This window comes from Mesocricetus auratus, unplaced genomic scaffold (genome assembly GCF_017639785.1).
Source record: "Mesocricetus auratus isolate SY011 unplaced genomic scaffold, BCM_Maur_2.0 Super-Scaffold_100011, whole genome shotgun sequence".
Lineage (NCBI taxonomy): Eukaryota > Metazoa > Chordata > Mammalia > Rodentia > Cricetidae > Mesocricetus > Mesocricetus auratus.
The window spans coordinates 83,487,869-83,513,927 of NW_024429195.1; the positions used below are offsets into that span (position 1 = coordinate 83,487,869).

General features: G+C 43.0%; 2 protein-coding genes across 6 annotated transcripts; one reads left to right on the forward strand and one right to left on the reverse strand.

Annotated features, from left to right (window-relative positions):
* Window positions 1-30: 30 nt before the first annotated feature.
* On the forward strand, window positions 31-10,071 carry Mterf2 (mitochondrial transcription termination factor 2). Of its 3 annotated transcripts, none has more exons than XM_005083795.4 (2): window positions 31-167; window positions 7,784-10,071. In XM_005083795.4, the coding sequence occupies exon 2, from the start codon at window positions 7,838-7,840 to the stop codon at window positions 8,990-8,992; it is 1,155 nt and encodes a 384-aa protein (XP_005083852.1). In that variant the 5' UTR covers window positions 31-167; window positions 7,784-7,837; the 3' UTR covers window positions 8,993-10,071. The 3 variants fall into 3 exon arrangements, with proteins under 3 accessions (XP_005083852.1, XP_040611119.1, XP_021090768.1); XM_040755185.1 differs by lacking the exon at window positions 31-167 and adding an exon at window positions 467-488; XM_021235109.2 differs by lacking the exon at window positions 31-167 and adding an exon at window positions 1,732-1,825.
* Window positions 10,072-11,277: 1,206 nt separating this feature from the next.
* Window positions 11,278-25,943, reverse strand: Tmem263 (transmembrane protein 263). 3 transcript variants are annotated; one of them, XM_040755187.1, is made up of 3 exons: window positions 25,700-25,943; window positions 18,063-18,129; window positions 11,278-14,330 (listed from the first exon to the last, which is right to left on the reverse strand). In XM_040755187.1, exons 2-3 carry the CDS (start codon window positions 18,121-18,123, stop codon window positions 14,044-14,046), a joined length of 348 nt encoding a protein of 115 aa, XP_040611121.1. In that variant the 5' UTR covers window positions 18,124-18,129; window positions 25,700-25,943; the 3' UTR covers window positions 11,278-14,043. The 3 variants fall into 3 exon arrangements, with proteins under 3 accessions (XP_040611121.1, XP_040611123.1, XP_040611122.1); XM_040755189.1 differs by lacking the exon at window positions 25,700-25,943 and adding an exon at window positions 25,343-25,491; XM_040755188.1 differs by lacking the exon at window positions 25,700-25,943 and adding an exon at window positions 24,849-25,262.
* Window positions 25,944-26,059: the final 116 nt, after the last annotated feature.

Genomic DNA, 26,059 nt, shown 5'->3' on the forward strand with positions numbered 1-26,059 from the left:
GCTGCGCTCGGGAGCGGGGCGTGGCTTCCTGCTCATCAGTCTCCTGAGCTCTGATTGGTTACCAGTCAAGGGCAAGGGCCCCACGTTTCTTGGGATCTGTTTCCAGGGCGCAGAGGTTGGAATGCTGAACCCAGGGCTTCCCGCTGCGCTGGCCCTGCTGCCCACAGGTGAGCCACTCCTTTCCTCCAGCTCAGGCTGAGCCCCAAGCCAGCTCACCCGTCCCCAGAGCACCCCGCGTGGAGTTTCTCCGGAAAAGGGAGGCTGCTCAGGCCGCTGTGTCTGACCTGGAGTGAAAGCTTCCTCTGACCAGCTCTGTGGTTGTTTGCTTGCAAAACTGGGATTCACTTAAAACTGTCAGATCAGAGCCTAACTGGAGTTACCGAGTGGACTGTTTGAAGTATAGAAACGTATCGCGCGCCTCTGCACATAGGACCCATTATCAGGTGGGCAGCCTTGGGCTAGCTGCCCTGTCTGCCTCCTCCTCTAAGGTGTGTTGTGAGGGATTTAAACGTTCTGAACGACTTGTAATATTAACTCATTTGACTGGGAAGTAGCGCCTTATCTTCTTGATGCCCACAGGGCTGGCACAGAAAGGTGAAATTGTTTAATGGGTGAGGCGAACTTTGGCGGATTCCTTGGCAGATGAGGGTGACAGCGTCGGGGGACAAACACGCCAGGCAGACATAGCTTAAGTGAGAAGTTTTATTAGAAAGGGAAAGGCGGGAGGAGGAAAGAGAGAAGAGGTGAAGAGACAGAGAGAGAGAGGGCAGAAGAGAAGAGGGAGGCAGGAAAAGTCCTGTCTGCTCCAGGGGAGCCGCGGGGAAGAGAGGGACAGAGAGCTTAAGTGTCTTTTGAAGGCGCCCTTTGCACCTGCGTGCTGACCAGGGTACTTACGCCTGAGTGCATTCTGACAGGAGACAGGTGACAGGGGCAGGCCAGCCTAACCCTGAATCCTCACAGAAGTGGCTTCCTGACGTTAATCCAAGGCCGCGTGGCTCTGCACAGGTTTCCCTCTGCTTTGTTGATTGGGTTTCATTCCCCTGTGGACCACGCGCTCACTACAGAGAATAAACGGCAGCGTTCAGTCTGCTCCCTCCCTGCCTCCACAGTTACTACGGGCTGCTCACAGATCCTGCTGAAGTCACTGCTGGAGTGAAAAGGGTGTGGGCCCCATTTTTCTGGAAAGTCTTTAACTCTCAAGTTCTCAGATGGGTTGTGGTCCCAAAAGAAGTATGAAGAAGTGTTTCACCAGGAGACCTAGTGCAGAGCACCCTGGGCTTGAAGAGCAAAGCAAAGCAAAAACAAAAAAACACTAGCTGCATACATGGTCAACTGGCATGTGCTACTGTGAAGTCAAAAGCACGCAGAAAAGTGCCTGCTCCTCTTTCCCTGTGAAGGGCAGAGAAATACCTCCTATTGGAACATGATGTTTCAGAGGGTCTGCCCTTATGAGATACTAGAGCAGAAACATGAAGTCACAGCCATCCTAGGTAGAGTTACAGTCCATGGTGGCTTGGAAGCCTATAAAGGGGACATTAGTTTTCACCTGAAAGGCCAGAGTTTTCCATAAGAAAGTGACACTTAGTTCTGGGGTCACCGAGTCCAGTCGTACAGACTGTGTGGTGGGATCAGTTAGGGCCCCAGGGACTGAGAAGTCACTGTGATTTAAGGGACATGGGGAATTCAGGTGGCTGCAAAGCCCAGGCAGGATCTTTTCTAAAATTATTGTCTGTCTGTCCTAAAGTGCCACTGGGAAGTGTATTGCAGAGAGGTGACAAATCACATCTGAGAAGCTACGGAGAAGCCCCAAGTGGACAGACTGAAGGTCGGGACAGGGACGGACTCTTTGGGGGAGAGACTGGAAGGAAGAGGGAAAGGATATTTATTTGTTTTTTCCCCCACTGTAAAAACCTATTTTTAGTGTATTTTTAATTCAAATACAATTACATCATTTCCCTTCCCTTTGCTTCCTCTAACAATAGCTAAGCACAGACACACACACACATTACTCTCTCAAAGTCATGGTCTCTTCCTTTAATTGCAATATATTTTTGTTTTTTGAGAAAAGTTGTTACTTTGCAGCCTAGGATAACCTGGAAAACTCAAGGTAGACCAGGCTGGTGTCTCAAAAAGCCCCTCATGCCTCAGCCTTCCTGGTGCAGGAATTTCAGACAACCAAGCAGAAAGATGAGTTGTAAAGGGACGGTGAGGGTGGGGCTGTGAGAACCAGGAGGGTGGGGCAGCTTGTCACAAGAGGACATTTGAAGGCACATGTTGGAGCTGCTGGAAGCCAGGAAAGCCAGGGAACAGGGATTGAAAAGTACTCATCGGCTCCCACCGCAGGGCACTGCCTTAGCGAGAGCCGTGGGAAGAGAGCAGGGGGGACACCCGAGAGTCAGCTCACAGGAGTGGTGATCTGATCGTCAGAACTGCAGAACACGAAAGAGGGATTCAGAGGGCCAGCTCAAGGTGGACATGTGAGTGACGAGTCGCTGCTTGTCTTTAGTGCTCTTTGTGAGGAGTGTGTTGGGTGGGGAAAGTTGGAGAGGTGCGTGTCAAGGTGCCTGTGTAGAGGTCAGAGGGCGACTTGCAGAAGTCATTTCTCTTCCCACCATGCCTGCTTCTGGGTTTAAAGACAAATCATGGTGATGGGCACCTTTGCCTGCCATCCCGCTGGCCTTTCTTTAGTTTTTTGTTGAGGTACAAAGTCCTAGGATAGGGTAGAGTTCATCAAAAACCATCTGGAGGACTCACAACTCCAACTGCTGTTTAAAAAGTCTGTGGTAGGAGCCAAGATGCCAACACACTGGGAGTTGGAGGAAGCGGATTCCTCCCCTTCGAGGGTTGGAGGCTTGTGAAGGAAGGAGATATTGAACGGGGTAGGGTTAGAAATGGAGCCCAAGATGTGGCTGCTGTTCAGTTGAAACTCTAGCAGATGTGGAGCAGGCTGTCCTGGAACTCACTCTGTAAACCAGGCTGACCTCCAACTCACAGAGATCCACCTGCCTGTGCCTCCCAAGTGCTGGGATTAAAGGCGTGCGCCACCACCGCCTGGCTGTGGAGTTGTGTCTTACGGATGACCAGGAAGTGGTTACTTGCTGTGGAATCCATTCCTGTGAAGATGACAGACAGCAAAGGACTTGAGTCACATAAAGTTAGCTGATAAAGCGCTCGGTCTGAAAGGCGTGGCTTCGGGTTAGAAACAGCTCTGGGGAAAATGCTATCAAACAGCATCATGTGCTACAAAGAAGCCTTTTGTGAGTAGGTCAATCGAAGTAGGAGACTCCATTGTCTTTTAAGAACGTGGCAGGGCTGGCACGATGGCTAAGCAAGTCAGGGCACCCACTGAGGCAGCCTGATAGCCTGAGTTCAATCCATGTGAAGGTGAAAAGAGAACCAAGTCCACGGAGTTGTCCTCTGACCACTTCGGGTGCCTCCACACACATACAGCAATAATAACAAAACACAGTTTTTAAGAGTACATTTTCAAGTCACTCCAACCTTCAGCAATCAACACTGCTCACTGCACAGCCGTCAGTTTCAGGGGAGACAACACCATGTGTTACCAAGACTGCAGTCAAGGCTCGGGTGATCACTAGCATTTTTTAGCAATGAAGTGTTTTATAACTTATTTTGCACACATAATGCTGCACATGGTTAACAGAGTATAGATGTTGTAAAGACAGCTCTTACATGTACTAGAAAACCACAAGGTTGAGGGGATGCGTGCTGAGGCAGACAAGGTAGAGATTAGGAAGCATGGGGCGGGGCAGCGGCAGCAACAGTTGTGAGCTGGGCGAACTGAGGTTGTCAGTGGACAGTGCACAAGAGAGTCTTTCTAGAGTAAGATGGTCTGACAGGAAGTGTGTGCCACAGGCCAGGAGCCGGGGCGTCCTGTCTAGGTTAGAGACTGCCTGCAAACAAAGCCCGTGCAGATGTATAGTAAAGGAGACATCAAAATGATGGGAAGATCTTGCTTCACAGAAGGTGGGACCGACACCAGGAGTTGTGTGTCCCATACACATAAACACACACACAAAATCTGCTGTGAATGAATGTGCCTAAAAAGCTAAAGAAAAATGTGCTTGTTTTGACACTTGGTACATGAATGGGCTTTGAAAACATTACACAAAATCAAATAAGCCAGACATTTTAAAAAATGATTGCTATGGTTTCACTTAATGACCTACTGGAACAACAATGGAGCTAGAAAGTGGGAGTGGAGGCTTCCAGATGTGAGGGCAGGGGTGGAGTGTTACTGTTTCATGGGCGCAGAATTTGTGTGACAAGGCCTAGCTGTAGAGGCTAATAGTTGTCCCTGTGCCACTGGACCACACATTTGACCAGGGTTGAGATGACCAGGGGCCTTCCTCACCACCTCGCCACAGCTTGTTAAAAGTGGCAGCTCCATCTCACTCCCGCACTGGGAGCAGGAACAGAAAGGGCTGCAATGGAAGAAGCCTCTGCCTCTCTCTCAAAAAAGTGATTACTCTTAAGTGCTAAGAGATGGCAACTGAAAATGAACCAGAGAATGCAATTCTAGAAAAATTACATTGTTTTCCTTACATCAAACTTATACATGTTAATTTTTATGATGTATCAAGGATCAAAAGGCACAGAGAAAAAGAATAACATATTAGCCAACGGTCAGCCTCATAACAAAACACATGAATTTTTCCCCTACATTTCAGAATAACCAAGAGTTGCTTATATGCTTGTGTGCCTTAGGATATCACCCTAGATGGGTTTTCCTGACCGTGAGCATAGCAACCTTGTGGCTCTCCACTCCTCTCTAGGATTCTAGAAACCTACTTTAAAGCGCAAACACAAAAGCAGGCAATGCTCAGCATGTAGCAAAACTGCAAAGAGCACAGCCACTCTCTGAACGCCATTCGTTCTAAATGCTTGTCCCGCGTTTTAATGCCAGTTAGACTTTAGAAGTTGTAATGCCCATTTATTATTCTGGCTTTCCATTTTCACTGCTGTTTGCCCAGCAGAAAGGCAGCAAGATAGGCAGCAACCTTGACTGGCCCTGATGACCACCTCCTGGTTTACCACTCAGTAAGCAGGGACTGGGTTGCAGCCTGCCTTTCCCTTTGCCTCATCTGATAGGCAATGAAAATGGGGCTCTAATGTTCTATCATTTTGCAAGACAGGACCCTCAGATCAAGCTAGTACTTTATCTGGTGCCTGTGCTACACAAGATCTGCGCCAACCCTTGGCTGTTTGGGACTTGCTCAGTGTAAGACAGAATTCAGGTATAATTTCCATGTGCAGCTTTGTAACAAGAAAGTGAGAATCAGAAGAACAACAGTAAACTGTGAACAGCTGTCATCAAGCATAGCACATGCCTGAAATTCCAACTTGAGGCTGTGCATGAGTGCATGAGTTTGAGGCTAGCCTGGACTACACATCCAGAGCAATATAGCAAGACCCTATCTCAAAAATAACGAAGTATTAAGTTATCTATAAATGGTGGAGTTGTAAGTTTTTCACCTGCTTATGTTCCTCAGAATTCAGCAAGTCTGTAGTGAGTGTTTTATGGGGTTATTTGGAAAGCTGGCATATGTAAACATTTTGTTTGCCCTTTGTAAATTGTACTTCTATCTAAAACTCGAGATTTGGGGTTTGTTTAGCAGAAGAAAACATTTTGCTTTAATGCATGTGGACTGTTACCACCTTAGACTGGTTCATCACAATGATGGAGGCTTATTACCCGTCAGCTCTAGAGACTGCAGGGACCAAACCCAAGGTGCCTGCAGAGTATCTGAGGGCGGCCCGTTCCTCCAGATGGCCTCTTTTATGTCTCACAAGAACAACCAAGCAATCCCTTCAAAGCCTTTTTAAGTATACTTCTATTCTCTGAGCGTTTCATATAATGTATTTTGGTCATGTTCACCCCGACTCCTTTTCCAGACCCACCCCTCCCAAATTCAGATTAAAGTTCAGTTTAAAGTTGTATCACTACAAGACTTTGGCTCCCTATAGTTCCCAATGGTAATGTAACTACCATTTATTAGATACACTAGATGCCCGTATGTCTTCAAAGTACTTGAAATGTGTTTAACTCTTGACAGTACCCCTGTAAGGTGTGGGTGCTGGTCTCATTTACAGAGCAGGCTCTTTTTAATCCTCACTGGCTAGTTTCCCATGAGGCATTGTTTGAATTACTGTCTTCATAGTAATTCATATGCAGTTCAACTACAGAGCCTTCACCCCTCCCCCAGCATGTGGTCTAGATGAGAGGCCTTCCTGTAGGGAAACAAGAGTGAGAAGGGAGTAGACCCCGACCCAGATCTGCCTGGGCTCCATCGTACTTACACCTCTTTCCTGTGAAAACTGAAAGCTCTTGTAGAAACTGCTTCAACATATATTTCTATCTTGCCTAAACTGCAAGTAAAACAAGCTATGTCTCCAGTGTTAGCTTCCATAGGCACCAGGAGTGATCCAGCACCACTAAGCAACATCCCTTACAGAGTAATCATGTGGCTAAGACAGGTCTGTAAAGTCAGCAGCCTATATGGCAATAGCACTGGTAATGACCATGACTGCAAATGGCCGTCTTTGCACTCACCCTTTCAAACCTACGAACACAGGAAGCTGCAGAGGACTAAACAGCACTGTATGGCAGCTGCACTCCAAGAACACTCCCCAGAACTAATATTTACCAAATCCTAGGGCATGTGCGTGCTACCAGAAACAAGACACAGTGTAGAAGGAGTTGGTGTGTTGATCCCATGACACACAGACGCCACCTGACTCTTCAAGAGTGGGTGAAGCTTTCCTGGGAAACCTCCCCCACTATACTAAGAGGAGTAACACCCTAAAGATAACCAGACCAGGCCTTACTGAAATACCTTGTCACATAGTGGGGCTGCTTCCTCACATCTGTTTGCCCATTTGAGCATGTGTACAACTTGTATGAAATAAATGTGCACACTCTCCTGTTGACTTTATGTTGCTTTATTGCATGAGCCAGCCAGAACCCAATGATGGCAGTAGAGGCGGCAGTGCTTCAGATGGAGATGGCACGCAATATTTGGGTAGAGTGTGAGGTTCTGATCAAGTCACGACTGTGTTTAGTTGAAGGCAGCTAACTTACCAACATTACTCCCTAAGTTAGAGCCAGGTTAGGCATGGCTGGAGTAGCACTAGGTGAAGGGTCACTGTCACACAGTTGACCTGATTTCCAGAGGCCATCACGTAGCACTTCTCAGGGTGCCTGGCTAAAACCGACCTTAACTCTGAATTTATAAAAACAAGCTGCAAGTTTACATAGTTCTAATAAAGCAAATATGCATCTATGAACTCATTTCTAATAAAACAGACTGACCTGTTTGGATTATAGCTCATCAGCAAAAATACTTTTTTTTAAACCAGTGAATGACTGCTTCCCTTCCTAAGTATCTACCTGAAAAATATAAACATCAACTTGAAAATATAAATCTTGAAAAAACAATTACTTATGTAATATGCTACCTAAAAAGAGAAACATAACTGCTGTAGGAAAGGGAATTTGTGTCAGAACAGTTGAGGCCTATAAACCTTTGAAGCCATGGCCTTCTGTCCTGTAATGGAGGCCTACCTCACAGGGTGGGTGCAGAGCTCAGACAGCCGATGTAAATAAAGGATGACATACCTTGAATTATGGTAATGTATTATAATCGGGTAGGGTTTCCTTGCTAGTGTAAATCTTTCATTTCCAGTTACTGCTTAGAACTCAGGTTTCTAAGTGTCTGTTCTAGAAGCTGGCATTCCTTTAAACTCTTCATCTTCGTTACAGGCACAATGTGGACATTGTCAGTTTAGGATATGGGAATTAGCCAGTGCTTACAGCATGTCGTGGAGGATGTTGACAGGACACCAGCTCTGCAGACTGTGTCTTCTCAGAAAGCCACAACCAGCTCTGAAAACCAAACATTCAGCATACGTCACCTATGAAACGGACAGCCAGGCAAACAAAGAAAGCAAGAGAACAGTGGGAAGGCTCCATGCATGTTCGGTTGACATCAGGAAGATCCGCAGACTGAAAGCGTGGGTACTTCTGGAGGATAACACCTATGTTGAAGAAATTGCAAATATTCTTAAAGAACTCGGTGCCAACAAAACTGTGATAGCCAGTATTTTAGAGCGCTGCCCAGAAGCGATTGTCTGCAGTCCTGCTGCTGTCAATGGCAAAAAGAAACTCTGGCAGATGGTCTGCAAAAACGAGGCAGAGCTAATCCGGTTAATAGAGCAGTTTCCAGAACCTTTCTTTACCGTCAAGGACCAGGAGAACCAGAAGCTGAACGTCCAGTTCTTTCAAGAGCTGGGACTCAAGAATGTGGTGATTAGCAGGTTTCTGACGACTGCCTCTAGCATTTTCCATAATCCTGTAGAGAACAACCGGCGAATGATTGGGGTTCTCCAGGAGAGCTACCTAAACTTCGGCGGCTCTCAGGCCAATGCTAAAGTGTGGTTACTAAAGTTACTGAGCCAAAATCCATTCATTCTGTTAAGTTCTCCCACAGCTGTAGCCCAGGTACTACAGTTTCTTCAAGGGCAAGGCTTCACAAACTCTGAAGTTCTGCAGCTTCTGTCCAAACTTAAAGGGTTTCTTTTTCAACTCCAGCCAGGAAGCATCCAGAGCAGTATGTCCTTCACTAAGGCCACTTTCGAGTGCACAGACCATGACCTGCGACAGTTGGTTGTGAACTGCCCTGCACTACTGTGTTACCCTGCCACAGTTCTAGAAGAGAGGATCCAGGCACTACTGAAGGAAGGAATCACTGTGACTCAAATAAGAGAGTCACCAATGGTCCTTGAGTTGACGCCACAGATCATCCAATACAGGATGAGGAAGCTGAATTCTTTAGGCTACAGAATAAAGGATGGGCATCTAGCAAGTCTAAATGGAACAAAAAAGGAATTTGAGGCTAACTTTAGCAAAATGCAAGCCAAGCAAGGTAGGCCGCTGTTTAACCCTGTGGCATCATTACATGTGGAAGAGTGACATGGAGCTTAGTTGTAGCAGGCAGTGAGTGACCAATTCACAAAGACTAAACAACTCCTCATAAGTGACGGCCTCTGACTCATTTGCTGTGTTTTAAAATATTATAAACTGTGCTTAAATAAAATTAGTAACTTTGACCTTGAACTATTACTCCAAAACACCATAAAATGTGAAAATTCACATGGATCATTTTGAAGGAAATGACAAGAACACACTTTTGATGGGAGCACATGAACAATTTTGTTCTTACGCTGCTACCAAAGTGTAATTCCGCCGGGCGGTGGTGGCGCACGCCTTTAATCCCAGCACTCGGGAGGCTGAGGCAGGCAGATCTCTGTGAGTTCGAGGCTGGGCTGGACTGACAGCCTCCAAAACAATACAGAGAAACCCTGTCTCATAAAAAACCAAAAAAAAAAAAAACCAACAAAACAAAACCAAAGTGTAATTCCTCACCACCAGCCCTCAATCACTAACAAGTCAATGACACATTCCTTTGAGGACTGGCTTCACCTTGTGTATGGAATGAGTGTCTTTGACAAGTGTTACTTGGGTTAGTTAAAAGTGTTAAAAGGGTTAGTTAAGAGCCTACTTCCATGATCGATTTGACATCTCTAAGACACACACATTCACTACGAATCTCATTTTATCACAGACACCAGTTGTATTAAGATCTGAATTCTCTTTGGCCTCAGGAATAGAAGATTCCCACCTTTGCCTGTACAGCAAAAGGAAGGAATGCAAACAGATTCCAGGAGCGGGCAAGGGTATGGAAGCTGAAATTTCAAACTTAACTCATGCAATTGAAATGAATGCAATTTCCTAGAAAGCCTGAAAGTAGACTTCATGTGATACTACTTTTAGTTGTAGCATTCCCACTCCATTTCTAAATCTTGCCCCAAGATAAGCATTACCCAGTTAAAGACTGGCTTTCAGCTGTACCATTTCTAACAGCTGTAATACTCATTGGCTGTAATGCACAACCAGCTGACTGCAGCTTGCACAGCTTCTGAGATATAATGAATCCGAGTGGCCAGTGTCCTTTTCCATTCTCTTATTAAAGGCACGTATCTATCACTGTCCAAATCTGTTCATTCCTTAGCTGGGATATTAAGTAGCAACAAGTGTTCAGGAAGTTAAGAATACTTAATGTTCTCCAGTGAGACTCAATGTAAGGCACTTACCTGAAGCACTCAGGACTGTCCAAGAGAAATGCTAAGACCAGAGGCAGCTTAATGCATGCTTCACCTCGGATTCAATCACAAGTGTGTGCTTGAGTGCATGCATGGGTGAACGTGTGTGCATGCTTCACCTCGGATTCAATCACAAGTGTGTGCTTGAGTATATGCATGAATGAATGTGTGTGGATGCTTCACACGGTGCAGCACAAAGTGAGCAGCTTCACTGGTCCATCATCTAAGGGGCAGGAGTTCATTCTAAGCATGGGGAACCGCTACAGCATTGTCCTGGCAGTTATCAGTAATCCATGCACTTGCCCGAGCTCTCAAGGCAGGTTTGAAATATATTACAGGCTCTGTGGTCTCTACAGTTACCTGTCAACTGTGAGGTGGTTAGTAACAAGCAAACGTCCAAGTACAGAGCTGAGAAGTCAGAAGCGGAGAGAAACATCAGCGCCACTTGCATCACTGTAGCATTTAAAGCCATGGCTGTAGATGAGATTACCACGAAGAGCCAACCAAGATGTAGAGAAGTAACTAATAAAGTTGGAAAAGGGCAATCACCGGTTGACCTTATCAAGAGTGGCTGGTAGAACAGAGAAGCAAGAAGACTATGTGGAGTGGGTTGATAGGAATGGAAGAGGAGGGCTTAGAACCTAAGAGTTAAGTTTGATTGCTAGAGCTCACATAAAAAAGCCCAGTTGTAATGACACTCACTTGTAACCCCAGCCCTGAAGAAGTGGGCATGGGATCCCTGTGGCAGCAATCTAGTTTGGCCCCCTAACAATATACAATAGAGGTGTAACTCCTCAGGGTTCACACTTTAGTGTACCTAAGCATATCCCACAAAGGTTGTTAAAAGTCTTGGGCCTACCCTGCAGAGACTGAGCAAACTGAGATGACAAAGCCCAGACACCTGAGTTTTCAGTCTTAGTTGTTTAAATTGTATTTGTATTTTACTGTTCTGTCCACACCCAAGTATCGTGTTTGTAAAATATCACCAAAAAGCTGGCTACAGCACTTCCTGAACTGCTATGTAACCAAAAGTTTTAAGAAGATCCTGTTTACAAATTGCCTTTATTTCTGTAGATCTTTATGAAACATTCCATCTTTGCAGATCACAGTCCTTTATTATCAGATTTGTGTGTTCTTTCCCATCCCTTTAATACAAAAAAACCCGCATTATTCAATCAGCTGTTTTCATCTGACATTTCACTAGATACAGTATTCATATGTCAACATTATTAGATCAGTTATTCAAGTGGATCACACAAATTCATCCTCACTGTGCCAAAACTCACTCAAAAGAGGAGCTGAATAACAGATGCTCCCAGGTGTATACAACAACCATAGTTTCTGAAGTGAACTAGTCCTGTTTAACAGGTCAAATTGCTAGTCTACGGAAATAAACTGGAAGAGACTCAAGTATATAGCTGTATACATCATCAAATGGCAAGTTCCCTTCAGTTAGAACTACAGCTAACCATACATCTGTACAGTTCTCCGCTATTGTTGAAAAAAGCCTTCTGAACAAAATTGTACTTAGCATTTAAGACAACTGAGAAAATTTACCAGGTGGCTTTTCTGTAGCAGAAATTAATTATAGCCACTTCCTCAAGTGATTTTAAAGACAAGCAAAGTTGAAAATAAATATGCAAGCACACATAAACTAAGTCTACACTCAGACGAATTCAAGTACAAAGCACAGCCTGTAAGTTAGGAATACAAACTAGCAATGAATCAATCCTTTCTAAATAGCAGGAATCAAGTTCTCCAAAACCATTATTCAGATCACTGAGAATGGGTCTATTTAATTTTGGAATTTAAAAAAAAGACCATTTGTTAAGACATTTCACCAGATGTACCAACAAATGTCTCTTAAATTATGTCTCATGAACTAAACGGCCTTTTAATTCCTTCTGAATTTAACTCAATGATTTTAAGTCTTGTGTAAGCAAGCATAAAGGTCCAAGAACATTTATAGACTTGCTTGGAAGTCCTGCTGTTATTTATGAATGCTGTGAAATGTATGTTTTATGCAGTTGTTGATCCACACTACTAACAGGGTTCTCATAAGAGTTACAAACATTCAAATCTACATGTTAGGGTGATGGTCTCACCTTCTCAGGGGCACAACATTTTGACTTATCTATGTCAAGGCACCACTCCCATCCTCTCTCCAGGGAGTTTGAACGGGCAGAATAGAGACAGATTTCTAGTTTTAGGCATAAAGAAAATTAAGATCTTTTCCCCCCAGGCTTAGATTATAAAATAAATGCCAAATATATATTTCAGTTATTAAATTTTCATGAAACTGAACACTGAAACAAAAAGAAATGGACTTTTGAGTTACGTTCTATGAGAATGAATGAGCTATGATGACACATTAAGACAACACACTACCTGAAACTGGCTTGAAAAATAGAATGTCTACATCTGCTTTAAAGGGTTGTAAGAGAACATATTTTAAAGCATAAGTAAGTTTGACTGCAGATGCAGCTCAACTGGTACAACCCTTGCCTAGCATGCATGCAGCCCTGGGTTCCATCCCCAGCATCACATAAACCACGCATGAGACACCATGGTGTCTCATGCATGCTTGTAATCCCAGAACTTGGGGAATGAAGGCAAAAGGATTAGGAGCTCCAGGTTTTCCTCAGCTACATATCCAGTTCAAAACCTGCCTAGGCTACAGGAGATCAATCCCATCTTAAAAACAAAAACAAAAACAAGCAAAAAAACAAAAACAAACAAACAAACAAAAAAACCCTACATAAGTCATTGAAAGCACTTATGTATTTTTTATTCAAAGCCAATGTATGGATGTATGGAGCCCATCTCATTCATCTGAAGAGTCAATCCTCATATATTTGTGGTTGCTTGTATTATACTTTTACAGAAATTGCTACTGATAATTTAGGACATCCTAAAGACAGAATATGCATGAAGGATTATCTTAAGATGCTTCAGATAATTATAATAACTTAAAAACTAATGCTTGTTCTTTCTTAATCTAAAACTATTCCCACACAGCTTTTGGTCAGCTAAGAAATGTTCCATAGGCACTGTGGGGCGTATTACTGATGGAACCATGAACCCAACTGAAGCATATGTTTGATGCGAACTACTGACAACAGCTAACAAGCACTCTCTTACCCACTGACATCAGGAAACGCCTTTACCTCAACACTCCTGAGATTCTTAAGAGGGAAAACTAGTTTAACAACCTTTAAAAGAATTCACTGATAATTATAAGAACTGCACAAATTTAAGGTATTAGAAAAGATGTTTTCTTTTGTAAGGCATCAATGATTAAACAAACAGGATGTTTATCTAAGAAAAAACAATTAACAGTGTCATAAAAACCATTTATCTTTTAAACTTCTGAATTCCTGCTACTTTTCTGTCAGCTTAAATAAGAATGCCTCTTGGCCTAAACCACTATAGTTATAAAAAAAACTAAGACACCTGAAACTATTAGGCACATCAAAGGTACAGTTTATGTAGTTCAGGAGTCCCTTTGTAAGGGTCATGAGTCACCTGGCACACTGTACACATGGAACTGTAAAGTCATCTACTTAGTTGAACTTTCACATTTTAGTCAAACTGAAAGACTTACAGCAAATATTTAAACAGACCATATCTTCAGTTACAACTGAGTAAGTGTAACATTTTACCAGATAAAAAGCTGAACTTAAGTATGAGAAGCCTCCATACACTGGGATAGTATTGGTCTCTTCTTGTTTTAGACGAAGCCAGCCATCAATACTTTCAACACAGCAGTTTAGCTGACTTGGCTGTAGTCTGTAATTGAGCAATTCAATGCCACTGGCATCAAGTGCTGTGGAGAGCAAGTGTGCAAGTGTACCTCGTCTCTTAGTCAGACTTGTCTTTCTTCTTTCCTGATAAGGGCACTTTGTTTACAACAGCAGAACCAACAGCTGTCACACCTCCAGCCACGGCAGACACGCCTCCTTTCACCAGCCCTATTCCCATGGAAGGCACAGTTGTAACAGCTGTTTTGGTCACCTCCAGGCTCTTTCCACCAATCCAAGCCACACCACCAATGGTGGCGCCAACAGCTCCCTTTGTAACACTGAAGATCCCTCCAGTCACACGAGACAACATGCCTGGCTGCTGCTGTGGATGATCTTTCATTGACCCTAAGAGAGAAAATGGTTAAGTATGGTTAAATACAAGTAGAATAGTATAAGCCACAGAGTAACCTCCCTATAGCCAGGACTTTCAGCTGACAAGCTCCACTATGTGAGTGAACAGTAAGGAGCTCCTGCCTAAGTGCAGCTGCAGAAGGTGTATATTATACCTTGGCCCAGAGCTAAGTCTCCCGAAGTGAGGTCTTGTTAATGTAGCCCATGCTTTCCTCCAGCTCACAATTTCCCTACCTCTGCTCACAAACACTGAGATTACAGGAACGTACCACCACAGTTAGTGTTGTGTAGCAATTTCCTCAGAAATTAAAATCTTCTATTTTGGAGGGAAGCTAGTTAAGACACAAATATTTTATTAAAGAAAGTATTCCATTCTAGAAGCTCCTCAAGCTAAAAAAGTAAACAAATCAAAATAGCCTCAGGAAGTTCATGAAACAGACCAGATTTACCAGGCCTTCTTCCCCAAGCACGTATAAGCTGTCAGGACTGCTGAGAGACGTTCAGACAAGCGGGATGCTGGGAGAAGCACAGGCCAGCTGAGCAGCCTGGAAAGGACACTCTCAACCTTGAGCTGTCTGCAGTTTTCAGCTTCTGTGAGCTGTCTGTCACCACACTGGAATGGACTTTGGTGGTACAGCTGTCTTTGAATCATTTCTACTCTTGTAAGTAACCCAATTAAACTCGCTGGTTTCCCAAGTTGGACTTGGGTCTCTTGGTGGTTTCCTATCAGGAGTGAGCAGATGTACATCCATATCTACCCCAGAATAGTCTCAGTGCTGTGTCTTGTCTATAACAAGAAATACTGTAGAAACTAAACTGCTTTCTACAATAGAGTCCTACTTTAAAGGATTTTAAATATTTTTCCAATTCACAGGGTTATCACTAAAATTTTACCCTAAAGAGTATGAAAAAATAAAAATATATGTATCCTTTAATTTCAGATGCAGGGTTCAATCAATAATTACCAAAATAATCATCTTCATATAATGTGGTTCTCAAGAAGCTCTGGGAATCTCTAAGGACTTCCTCTTTCAAAGTAGTGTTAAGATGGCATTGTGTCTTCACCTCACCAGATAACATACAGCACACGAGACTGACTATAGAAGCACTGTAAGAATGTGCCTGCCTTCCATCACTCCAAACAGTAAAGATTTACAAAAATGCACAGTGTCACTTAAGTGACAAATCTCTTATTTGAAATCAAGTTCTAAAATTGAGCTTTTCTAAGACAATGAATATATTCATATTTATTTTCATTGCTTTACATTCTAACTGGGAAAACCTTGGTGATTATTCTAAATAGTGCATCAGGAAGGAAATAATGAACGAACAATTGGGACTACGTGGAATTAAAAATAATCAGAAGAGCAAACAGCCTACAGAACAGGAGAACATCTTTGCCAGCTGTACATCAGAGAATATCCAAATTTTATTTTCTTAAAGTATGAAAATCATATATACAAAAAGCAATAGCCAATCAAAGTATTTTATAACCTTAGCCCTCAGGAAAATGCAAATTAAAACTACTGTGAGATACCATTTCACCCAAGTAAGAATGGCTACCATCAAAACCAGTAAGGCCAGCTGCAGTGGCACAGTCCTTTAATCCCAGCACTCAGGAGGTAGAAGCAGGAAGACAGGTACCTATGTAGGTTTTTGTTTGTTTGCTTATTTTTCTAAATACTTATCTTCCACATTAATACACAAAGTATCATTGTGGCATTTACAAGCAAAATTGGTTCTGATATCCCCCATCCACTTACAAAGTTCCCAACCAGCCAAGGCTATATATAGAGAGACCCTGTCTCGAAACATGCATATAAAAATAAAAAACTAATAGCCAATGCTGGCGAGGATTTGAGGAAAGAGAAACCCATGTTCACTGCTTGACAGAATGCAAATCAGTACAGTCATTATGGAAATTACCATGGAGGTCTCTCAAGAAATTAAAAGTAGAACTATCGTGTGGCCCAGCATGCCATTTCTGGGCATATACTCAAGACAGCACACCATAAGCCAGAGCTACCTGCACATTCACATTCGCTGCTGCTGCTCCATCTACAGCAGCAGAGTAATGGAGCCAGCCTAGATGCCCATCAAGAGATGATACTGAAAACCTGGTGTACAGACACAGTGGAACTATAGTCAGCGTGCATGATCAGGAATATGGATGACGTGGGGAGCACTATATTCAGTGAGGTGGACCAAACTCAGAAAGGAGTGACTGCATGTTCACTTTCATAGCTTACACGTGTGTACAAACGGGATCTAAAGAGATCAAAGGAGGGCAAAAAGAGGCTGAGGAAAGGGGGACATGAAGGCAAAGGAACACATGTAACTGGAAAAAACAGGAGACAGAAAAAAGGAGCTGAGAAATGGGGAAAGGAGGTCATATAAAACAAATTTTATTTGAAAACACCATGATACTTACTTGTATGTTAAATATGGAAAACAAATATTTGAAAACCAATAAGATATTACACAGGTTAGATATAGCCACTGCTAAATTTATTTTTAAAATACAAATATTAAAAACTAAAAAGAATAATACATTTTAAATGGCTAAAATTAAAGGACTTAGGATACAGGTAAGCATTTGAATACATTAGTTATAAAATTATATTAAATCCTAAAAAAAAAAATAAAGCAAGGAGCTCTGTGTCATCAGACACGCTGTAATTAGAGCACTGAGGAAGCAAGAGGACCTTGGTTCAAAGTTACCTAGGCTATGTAAGGTGACCCTGTCTCAAAAGAGAAGTATGTTTAACTTTATTGTAATACAGTCTTTTCCTGAAGATGAGGACCAGGGAATGGTGGCATAAATTGTCAGAGACCCTATATCCAAAGGAAACAAAAGAGGTGCTGTGCTTTGTTTATCATTTTCTGAGACGGGGTCTCTTTATGTAGCCCTGGTTGCCCTGAAACTCACTATGTAGACCTTGAACTCAGAGATCCACCTGCCTCTGCCTCCCAAGTGCTGGGGTTAAAGGCGTGCTCCATGACACCTAGTTAACAAGTTTTTAAAAAGCAAAACACAGAAATAGAAAACATACATTCACAACCTATATATATGTAAATTATATATACCCAGAGTATATTTTAAACTTATGCAAACGGTTCTTTTAAAAAATAAGAGCAAAATACTGAGCTGAATTGTCAAGTTATTTTTCCACTAAACCAACTGTATAGTTCCTCGGTGTGTGGGGGGTGTCTCACTATGGAGACAAGCTGTGAACTTGATATCCTTTCCTTTGCCTAGAGTGCTGAGAGTACATATGTCAGCACCATGGCAGACAAGTGCATCCATCTTTTGGGCTTATCTACAAGATTTTTACTGTTATTTTTACAGTTTGGATTATATCGGTTATAACGTAATAAATGACACGAATTTTTAAAATCTCAAGCCTTGGCTTAGGTATAGTTGCATGCAAGGCATGAATAATAAACAGATCACCCTACACCTCCCACACCTTTCAAATAGACAGATGTTCTTGCTAATGAAATAGTCTTAAAAGTGTGACAAGAAAATAAACCTTAAATAATGGAAATTATACTTATCCATGAAGGTCTGTGCTTTCTTATTAAAGGCTAAAAATATTTAAATTATTTTTTAACATGTTTATGGACCAGATAAAAAGACTATGATTCTTATATTTAATTCTTACAAACTATCCTAGCTTTAATTTCCAGTATGTTCCTTCCATTCTCAGTGTTGGATACACTTACCTTCTGGTGGTTCATCACTAAGATAAGACGGGATTTCTTGATTTTTATCTGCCTGATTCATGATCACCTATAAAACAAAACATATTTCATTGTACAACTACCACTTCTCACATGCTATATTAAATCACCCTATGCAATTTTATTTAGATAGAGAACATTTTTAAATACCTGCCACAAAAGCATCTCATCCTATCCCCTATTTCAAACTGCAGAGTTTACAAAGGGCTTGAAATTACACCAACAGACAATTGGAATTTTATCAGCAACAATGATGAGGAGCAGCAGTGATGATACAAGTTTTCCATTGTTTTTACTGTGGAATTTCAACTTCAACTGAAAATTGCTAGTGAAAGAGAGCTAGACAATAATAGAAAGCATGGAAAAATAAGATCCCACTCTACATAGATAACATGCCTAGTCTTGAATGTTTTTTTGTTTTTCTTAACAGTTATATACAGAAGTACTAACAGAACTGAAAAATCTGTGGAAAAACGTAAGCTATGATTAATTTTAAGTAAAGGTATGAAAGAAATTTAAGAACCAATAAGCTATGCTAAGATGAAGAAAATATGGTTAGAGTTCCTTTTCCCAATTCCTTTATGATCTGAAAATATTTGCTTTTCTTTTTCAAAGACAATGTAAAAAAGAACAATGAACTTTAGAACACTAATTAACAAGTGGTGATTAAGCACCAACTTGAGCTAAACAATGTCCAGGGTACAAAGTGCAGTGAATCCTTGCCATAGTGAAGCAGCCGCACTAGTTGAAGAGGACACTGTATTGACACTACAGTGTGTGTCAAACAGGGCACATGCTACAGAAGGGGAGCCAAGGAAGAAGCGGGAACGCGGGTTTTAGACGGATCATCTGTGAATCCCTGACGAGGAAAGGCATCCGACATTTAGACAAGAGTCCTCAAGCAGAACAGACAGCAAGAAAAAGGGCCCTGAGGTGAAAGTTTATCGGGAGCAGCAAGAAACAAGAGCTAATAAGAATGAAGGTATTACATCAAAGGGTGACAGACGATAAAATCAAAGAATGCAGTCTAGAGCATACAGGCCCCTGAAGGCAGTGGTGGAAAGCCAAGTGAGATGAAACGCCAATGAGACGCACTGGACAGAATAACAAAGTGTCCTGAATTACCTTTTTAAAACACTAAACCCGTGTGGTGGCTCAGGCCTGTAATCATAGCACTCAGGACTTAAGGCCCTTGAGCTATGCCCTACTTGAGGGGTGGGGGAGGGAGAAGGGAGGAGGGAGGAAGGGGGGAGGGAGAAGGGGGAGGAGGGAGGGAGGCATCATCATTCTGCACTGTGGAAAGAACAGAGTGCTCAAGCAGTGGCAGAGACCTGTTACACTGTATTTCAGTAACTCATGCCAAAAAGCAAAAATTAAAAATGCTAACTTCAGTATGAGTTGTACAGCAGACTGTAAAAAATAGAGACTTTCAAAGGTAACTTTAATTTCATGTATTACATCTTGCTCTGGCTTTACAACCTAAATCCTAAAACAGACTTCAGTGACCTAGAATCCAACAGGATAGCTTCTAGAAGCTCTGGTGAAAATTCTGACCTAGTAACAGCACCTAATCTGGTCTCCTTTGTGAATTAGCACATCACATCATATGATTAAGAAAGTAATAATAAAGCTATATAATTGATGGGGAAAGTCCTGGGTATATGTCAATAAAGCACTGTTGGCCAATAGGGAACCAAGATAGGTGGGACTAGGAGTCCAGGAGGACTCTGGGTAGGAGAAACACAGAAGAAACACAAGAGTCAAGATGTAACGCCATGGGGTAAGCCCGGAAACCTCTCCGGTAAGAGAAATACTTAGATTAGCAATTATTGAATAAATACTTAAGTCAGAGCTAGCCAGTAAGAAACAAGCAAGGCCAACAGCTTCATAATTAATATAGCCTCCTGTGTGTTTATTTGGGACTGATGCGGCTTTGGAACAGGCTGGCGGGAAGGCTTCCCTTTACATATAATCTTGTACAAAAAAAAGTATTGTTTGGTACATTACTCCATAATGAAACTCGACTTAATTAGAAAACTCCCTCAAGGAGCAGTATTGCACACCATTAATTCCAGCACTTGGAGGCAGAGGCAGGCAGATCTCTGTGAGTTCAAGGCCAGCCTAGTCTATTGTGTGAGTTCCAGGACAGCCTCCAAAGCTACAGAGAAACCCTGTCTCAGGAAAAAAAAGAAAAGGAAGGGAGGGAGGGAGGGAGGGAGGGAGGGAGGGAGGGAGGGAGGGAGGGAAAAGTCCCTAAAACTAGAAAGCTAGATTTACTTCCATTTATATTAATAATCATGGTAAAAGCATAACAAACTATAGAACAGCATAGTGTTCAAGACTCTAGCATTAGAAATCCTAAGTTTGAATCCCAACACATATAAAATATATGGCAAAGGAAAAATAAGAGATTTAAAATAGAAATGCAGATATTCCAGCTCTAACCCTAAATGAGAATATTATTTAACAAATTCTAAAGCAAAACATGCAGAAAATCCTGAAAAAAATGTTTGTTCCTTCTGTGGAAAAAAATGACTTTTTGTAGTCACTTTTTTCCTTAATTTCAAGAAGAGGAAAACTTCTGGGTAAACTATTCCTTACATCCCACTATATAATACATAACTCTATATACATATACTTTTATACATAGAAACACGTGGCTAACTGGCTGATGGTCAACATAATCAATAGAAGCTATAATTATCCAGAAATTTGAAAAATATATGCAAACATACATCTTCTTTCTTTCTTTCTTTCTTTCTTTTTTTTTTGCTTTTTAGGCAGAGTCTCCTGTGAAGCCCAAGCTGACGTGGAACTCAATCCTGCCTCAGTCTCACAAGTGCTGGGATCATATGATCATGCTACCACCCCCCGGTTCATCTTCTGTATTTTAACTGCAATTCAACAATATATGTGAATGGGATTCCAGCTGTATTCATTTCACAAGTGTCCCTATCGCATAAATTCTTACTAATGGCTTTACATTTTCCTCCTACTAGAGATTGCTCTTTCAAAAAATAATTTTTCATGTATCTTACATCCAATATAGAATGCTACCACTTATAGCTCATAGCTGCTTTATAATAGTCTACAGACATGGACATTAATCTGTTTATGATCATGTTTATGAACTGACTTCATCCATCTGTGGATGGGCAATGAGGAACCATGTGCAGAATAACAATGACAGATCTGTGCTTTAAAAAACAAGCTAAGATTTCTTGTCTAGCACCAGGTAAGGAGACTCTGCTACAAGTTTCCAATACCATTAATTCTGCCATGTTCTCCTTGCCATGGGGGACTATACCCTATAATCCTTGAGCCAAACCCCATCTCCCTTAAAAAAAAAAAAAGGCCACTAGCTAAAATCCTTAACACATCTGAAGAAACACCAGCAGAGTTAATAGACCACCTACAGACAATCTTTGCCAGCTATATATCAGATAGAGGATTAATATCCAGAATATAAAAATGAAATTAAACAGCAAAAGAACAAATAGTATAACCAATAAGTGGGCAAGTGAACTAACCAATTTTCAATATATGCATTAAAAAGTACTCAACATCCTTAGCCATCAAGGAAATGCTAATGAAAACTGTAGATTCCCTCTCACTGCAACAATGGCTAACATCAAGAAAACAAAAACTAAACGCTGTCAGGATTAGGAGACAAACAGGGTTCTTGCATAAATATCTCATTATAAGATCTCTAGGCAAGATCTCTCTTCTATTCTGCCTATTATTTTTTACTTTATTCTGATTTCTTCCTAGCTTTTATTATCAGTTATATCTATTTTACGTGTATCCCTATTAGAATGTAAACTCTAAGAGCAAGAGTTTGGGTTTTGTTCACTACTTCATCTTCAGATCCTTAATATCTAATATAGTCAAATATTTGAATTTTTGCATAAAGCCAACCTGGGGATTAATATAAGCTCATGGGAAGGATCTAGGCTGTCAGATCTCCAGTATGAACAACTACGTACGTAGAAATGATAACAAAGACATCATACATTAGAAAGAAACTATTTCATCAAAAGATGAAGGATCTCTGAACAAGTTGTATCAGAAAATCCATGTACCAGATGCCTTCAGGGAATCCACACAAAACATTCATTAGGCAATCATACTTTTTTTTTTTGAGACAGAGTTTCTCTGTTAGCTTTAGAGGCTGTCCTGCGTCTGGAACATACAGAGATCCGCCAGCCTCTGCCTCCCGAGTGCTGGGATTAAAGGCGTGCGCCACCAATGCCCGGCATTAGGCAATCATACTTAGGAAGCGGAGCCAAGTTGAGGTTTAGACAATGGCTTTAAGTGATAATCTATACAGGGAGCATGATAGGATCATGCTAATGAGTGGTGAAAATGGACTTACAGCCTTCACTAGGTTGTTTGCATTTAAGAGCCATCTGAAGACGAAAATTTAGCAAAAGCAAACCTTCAAATGAATAGTCAGCATTCACTGACAAGTTAATATAGTTTCATAGAGATCAAGAAAGGAATTTCTAAGATTCCTAAAAGTTTAATGCCAGCATTAAAGCAATTTAATAGGATCAAATACTACAGGGAAATGTTAGTTATCACAGATCAGTATAAAAGATTAGTATCAAATGATCTGATCATTTTAAAATGCACACAAAAAGCCTGAATCCTAAAGCTTTAACTAAGATTGAAGTAGAAATCCAGGTATCCTGCAAGCCTATAATTCCAACACCCTGGGGACTGAAGCAGGAGACTGCCATGAGTTTGAGTCCAGCCTGGCTACAGTGAGCTCCAAACCAGCCAGAGCTAGAACACAAGACAGTATCTCAGAAGGAAAGAAATATATAAAAGCTGCCCTTTAATAAGATTTTTTATTTTATGTGTTTTGGTCTGTGTGTATAAATGTATGTGTGTGCACCTGTGAATATCACAAGACTGCATCCAATCCCCTGGGACAGAGTCACAGTTGCTTGTGAGCCTCCCTGTGGGTGCTGGGAGTTAAACTCCTGTCCTGTAGAAGAGCAATCAGTTCTTTCAAGCACTGTACCATCGCTTCAGTTCCCCAAATTATTGATTTTTGTACAAGCCATTCCGTTCTAAACTCACTGCGTCGCTGGTTTAACATACACTTGAACCCTAAGTCCCTGCATCATGTCATGCATTTAGACACAGACAGGTACTACGCTAACCCAGAGCTTACTTAGAGGAAATACACTTTCCAAGCAACTACCATTTTGATCATTCCTTAAGAAAGAAAATATATTATCTATTTTTTAGGAGCTCGTGATGCACACCGTTAATAATGCATTTACATGTCTAGTTATAAAAAAGCTTCCCTAAAGAGGACACAGATGACAACAACCTTTAGATCAAAGCAAATGATATATTTTACAAGCATAATCAGTTCCATCTTTTGGTCCTGACATGGACAATCCATTATAATATCAACTATAAAAGACATCTTTACTACAGACTGTAAACATGACAGCAAATTCAGCAGCAAAGACTTCAACGGGAAAGGCATAGTTCTTACCTAGTACAGAATACTACAGCATCTGGCAAATATATTGGGCAAATATCAATACCACTATTCCCTAGAGAGTAATTTATTCCAGTAATAGAAACAAGTAACCAGACACCTGTTGGAAACCTTTCCCTCTGTTGTGTGTATATGGGGGGGGTAAGAAAAACAAAATCACTCATGAAGAAATGCTGTTTGTGGGTTTCGGTTAACATTTTATATAAAATAGCTTTTTTGAAAAGCCTCTGGCTATAACCCTTTAATATCAAGTAAGTTAACAGTATAAAGCTCAACTACAAAATACAATGTACAACACTGTACCTTCAAAGTTCAAAAGTCACTGCAAAATATTTGTTACACAAGTAACAGTCTTTCTATGTAAGAAAAAGATTAAGTTGGGCATGGTGGTTTGTACAGAAACTCAGCTCTAGTGAGGCTACAGCAACACTGCCTCAAGCTAGGCCAGCCTGGCTACATAGTGAGGTCTAGACCAGCCCAAGCTAGAGTGAGAACCTATCTGAGAGGGATGGGAGGGAAGGGAGGAGACAGGAGGGGGGAGGGAGGGAGGAAGGGAGGGAGAATTCTGCATGTGCTGTACAGAAACTGCCACATCCTCACTCCTTTGCTAACTTTGAGGAGTTTCAAAATTACAATAACAAGCAATGTACCACCTTTCTGTCTCTATGCCTCTGTAGCTAACATACTGAACACGGTATGGAAGGTGGTTAGGAGAGAGGCACTGAGTTTGTCAAGTAAGAAAAGTGTATCAATGAAAGTTTAAAATTCACACATAAAATGACAGACAATGGACCGTCTCAAAATAGAAATTTTTAAGTGTTGTCTTAAATGAAACATGGAATAGGATTAAAATAATTCTGCCAAGCCAGAAAACCAGTACAGCAGCCATCCTCACTAAAATACACTTCATTGGTTCAGAAGATACTGGTACCCCTCCCTACTTTGTGCCAGATTTTGTTGAGAGCATGAATGCGCACACATACAAAGACCCTACCCTTAACTGTATGTGATCTGATGAAATACCATTAGGAAGTAGGAGAGGAGCAAAAACTCAAGGACTGAAACAGGAAAGTTAAGACTTTCCCAGAAATAGTAATAATAAAAAACAAATACTTGATTTGTGAATTATTTCTAACGAGGTTTTCACTGAACTTGGTTTCTGGTATAAGTGGTGTAGCAAAAAAAAAAAAAAGTGAAAAATGAAAGCAGATCTATAAGACGTTATTAAACGGAGGAGATACACTTACCTGTTGTCGTGATAGCCCTTGAGAGCAACGACTAGTAGAAGTTTTAAACACCAACCAATAGCAGACACAAATATCCACAATGTTTCCAAAGACACACTCAAGTAAGATTTCGTTTCCCAGTCTAGGTGTTTCTAACTCTTCCCAGAAGCCCTTTCTCCCCCTCACTGATCCACCTTGCTCCTTCAGGCACAAGCCTTTTTTTCTTTAGCAGAGGGAGTGACGTGGCAGGAGAGGCAGAAAATGACCCTAGCGGCTAGAGCTGACTCGGGCACCTCCTTCCTCCGCGGTCCACCCAGCACACCCTGGCCCCCGCAGAGCCCCAACGTCACACGAGCTGCGAGGGGCGATCGAGCGCGGTCCCGAGTGGAAGCCGCGGCCAGCCTACGAGCCGCGTGTGCTCGGTCCGGGAGTCTGCACCGACGGGGGCGGCAGGCTCGGTCCGGGACCCCGCCAGCGCCCCCTGCGCCCCCACGCCCGCGGGCGGGACTGCTTACAGCCGGCGTGGGAGTGGAGCTGCCGACGTAGGGAGGGCTGCGGGAAGCTGCGCTCGCAGGGCAGCGGGCACCGGAGCCCACCCGGGCCGCTCATCAACAGGTCACAAGCTCAGCGGGCGCGGGGCCCGGCTCCCCCCGGACGCCGGCCGGACCCAGCCGGACCCAGTTCGGAGCGCGGCTCCCCGGCGGGGCGAGCGGCCGCGCAGCCTCGCCCGCCCCCGACGACGCCCCGCCCCTCCCCCGCCCGAGGCCCCGAGCCCCCCAAAGCCCGGGCCCGGGGCGCGGAGGGGCTAACGGGAAGGACGGCGGGGCGGCCGGCCAGGCCCGCGCCCGACAGCGGGGCGCCTCCTCACTCACCGCGGGGTCGGGGCCGGCCGGGGCTGCGGAGGGCGGCGCGGAGGGCTGCAGGGGCGGCCGGGGCAGCAGAGGCCGTGACGCGCGCGGCCCGGGGCGGCTGCGCGACCCAGACGCTCTCCTCCTCCTCCTCCTCGGGCTCGGGAGTCGGAAGCCTCGGTCCGAGGCGGCGGCGGCCTCCGGCTGCGGACGTGGCGCCTGACGCGACCCGCCCCCTCCGCGGCCTCCCGAGCTCCCGCCTCCTCCCGCGCCGCGGGTCCCTACGCGCACGCGCGCTCGCGCCCCCTCCCGCGCCCACCGGTCGCCCGCTCGCGCGGCGCGCGCAGCCCTCCCAGCAGCCCCCGGCCCGCCTGCGCGCGCCTC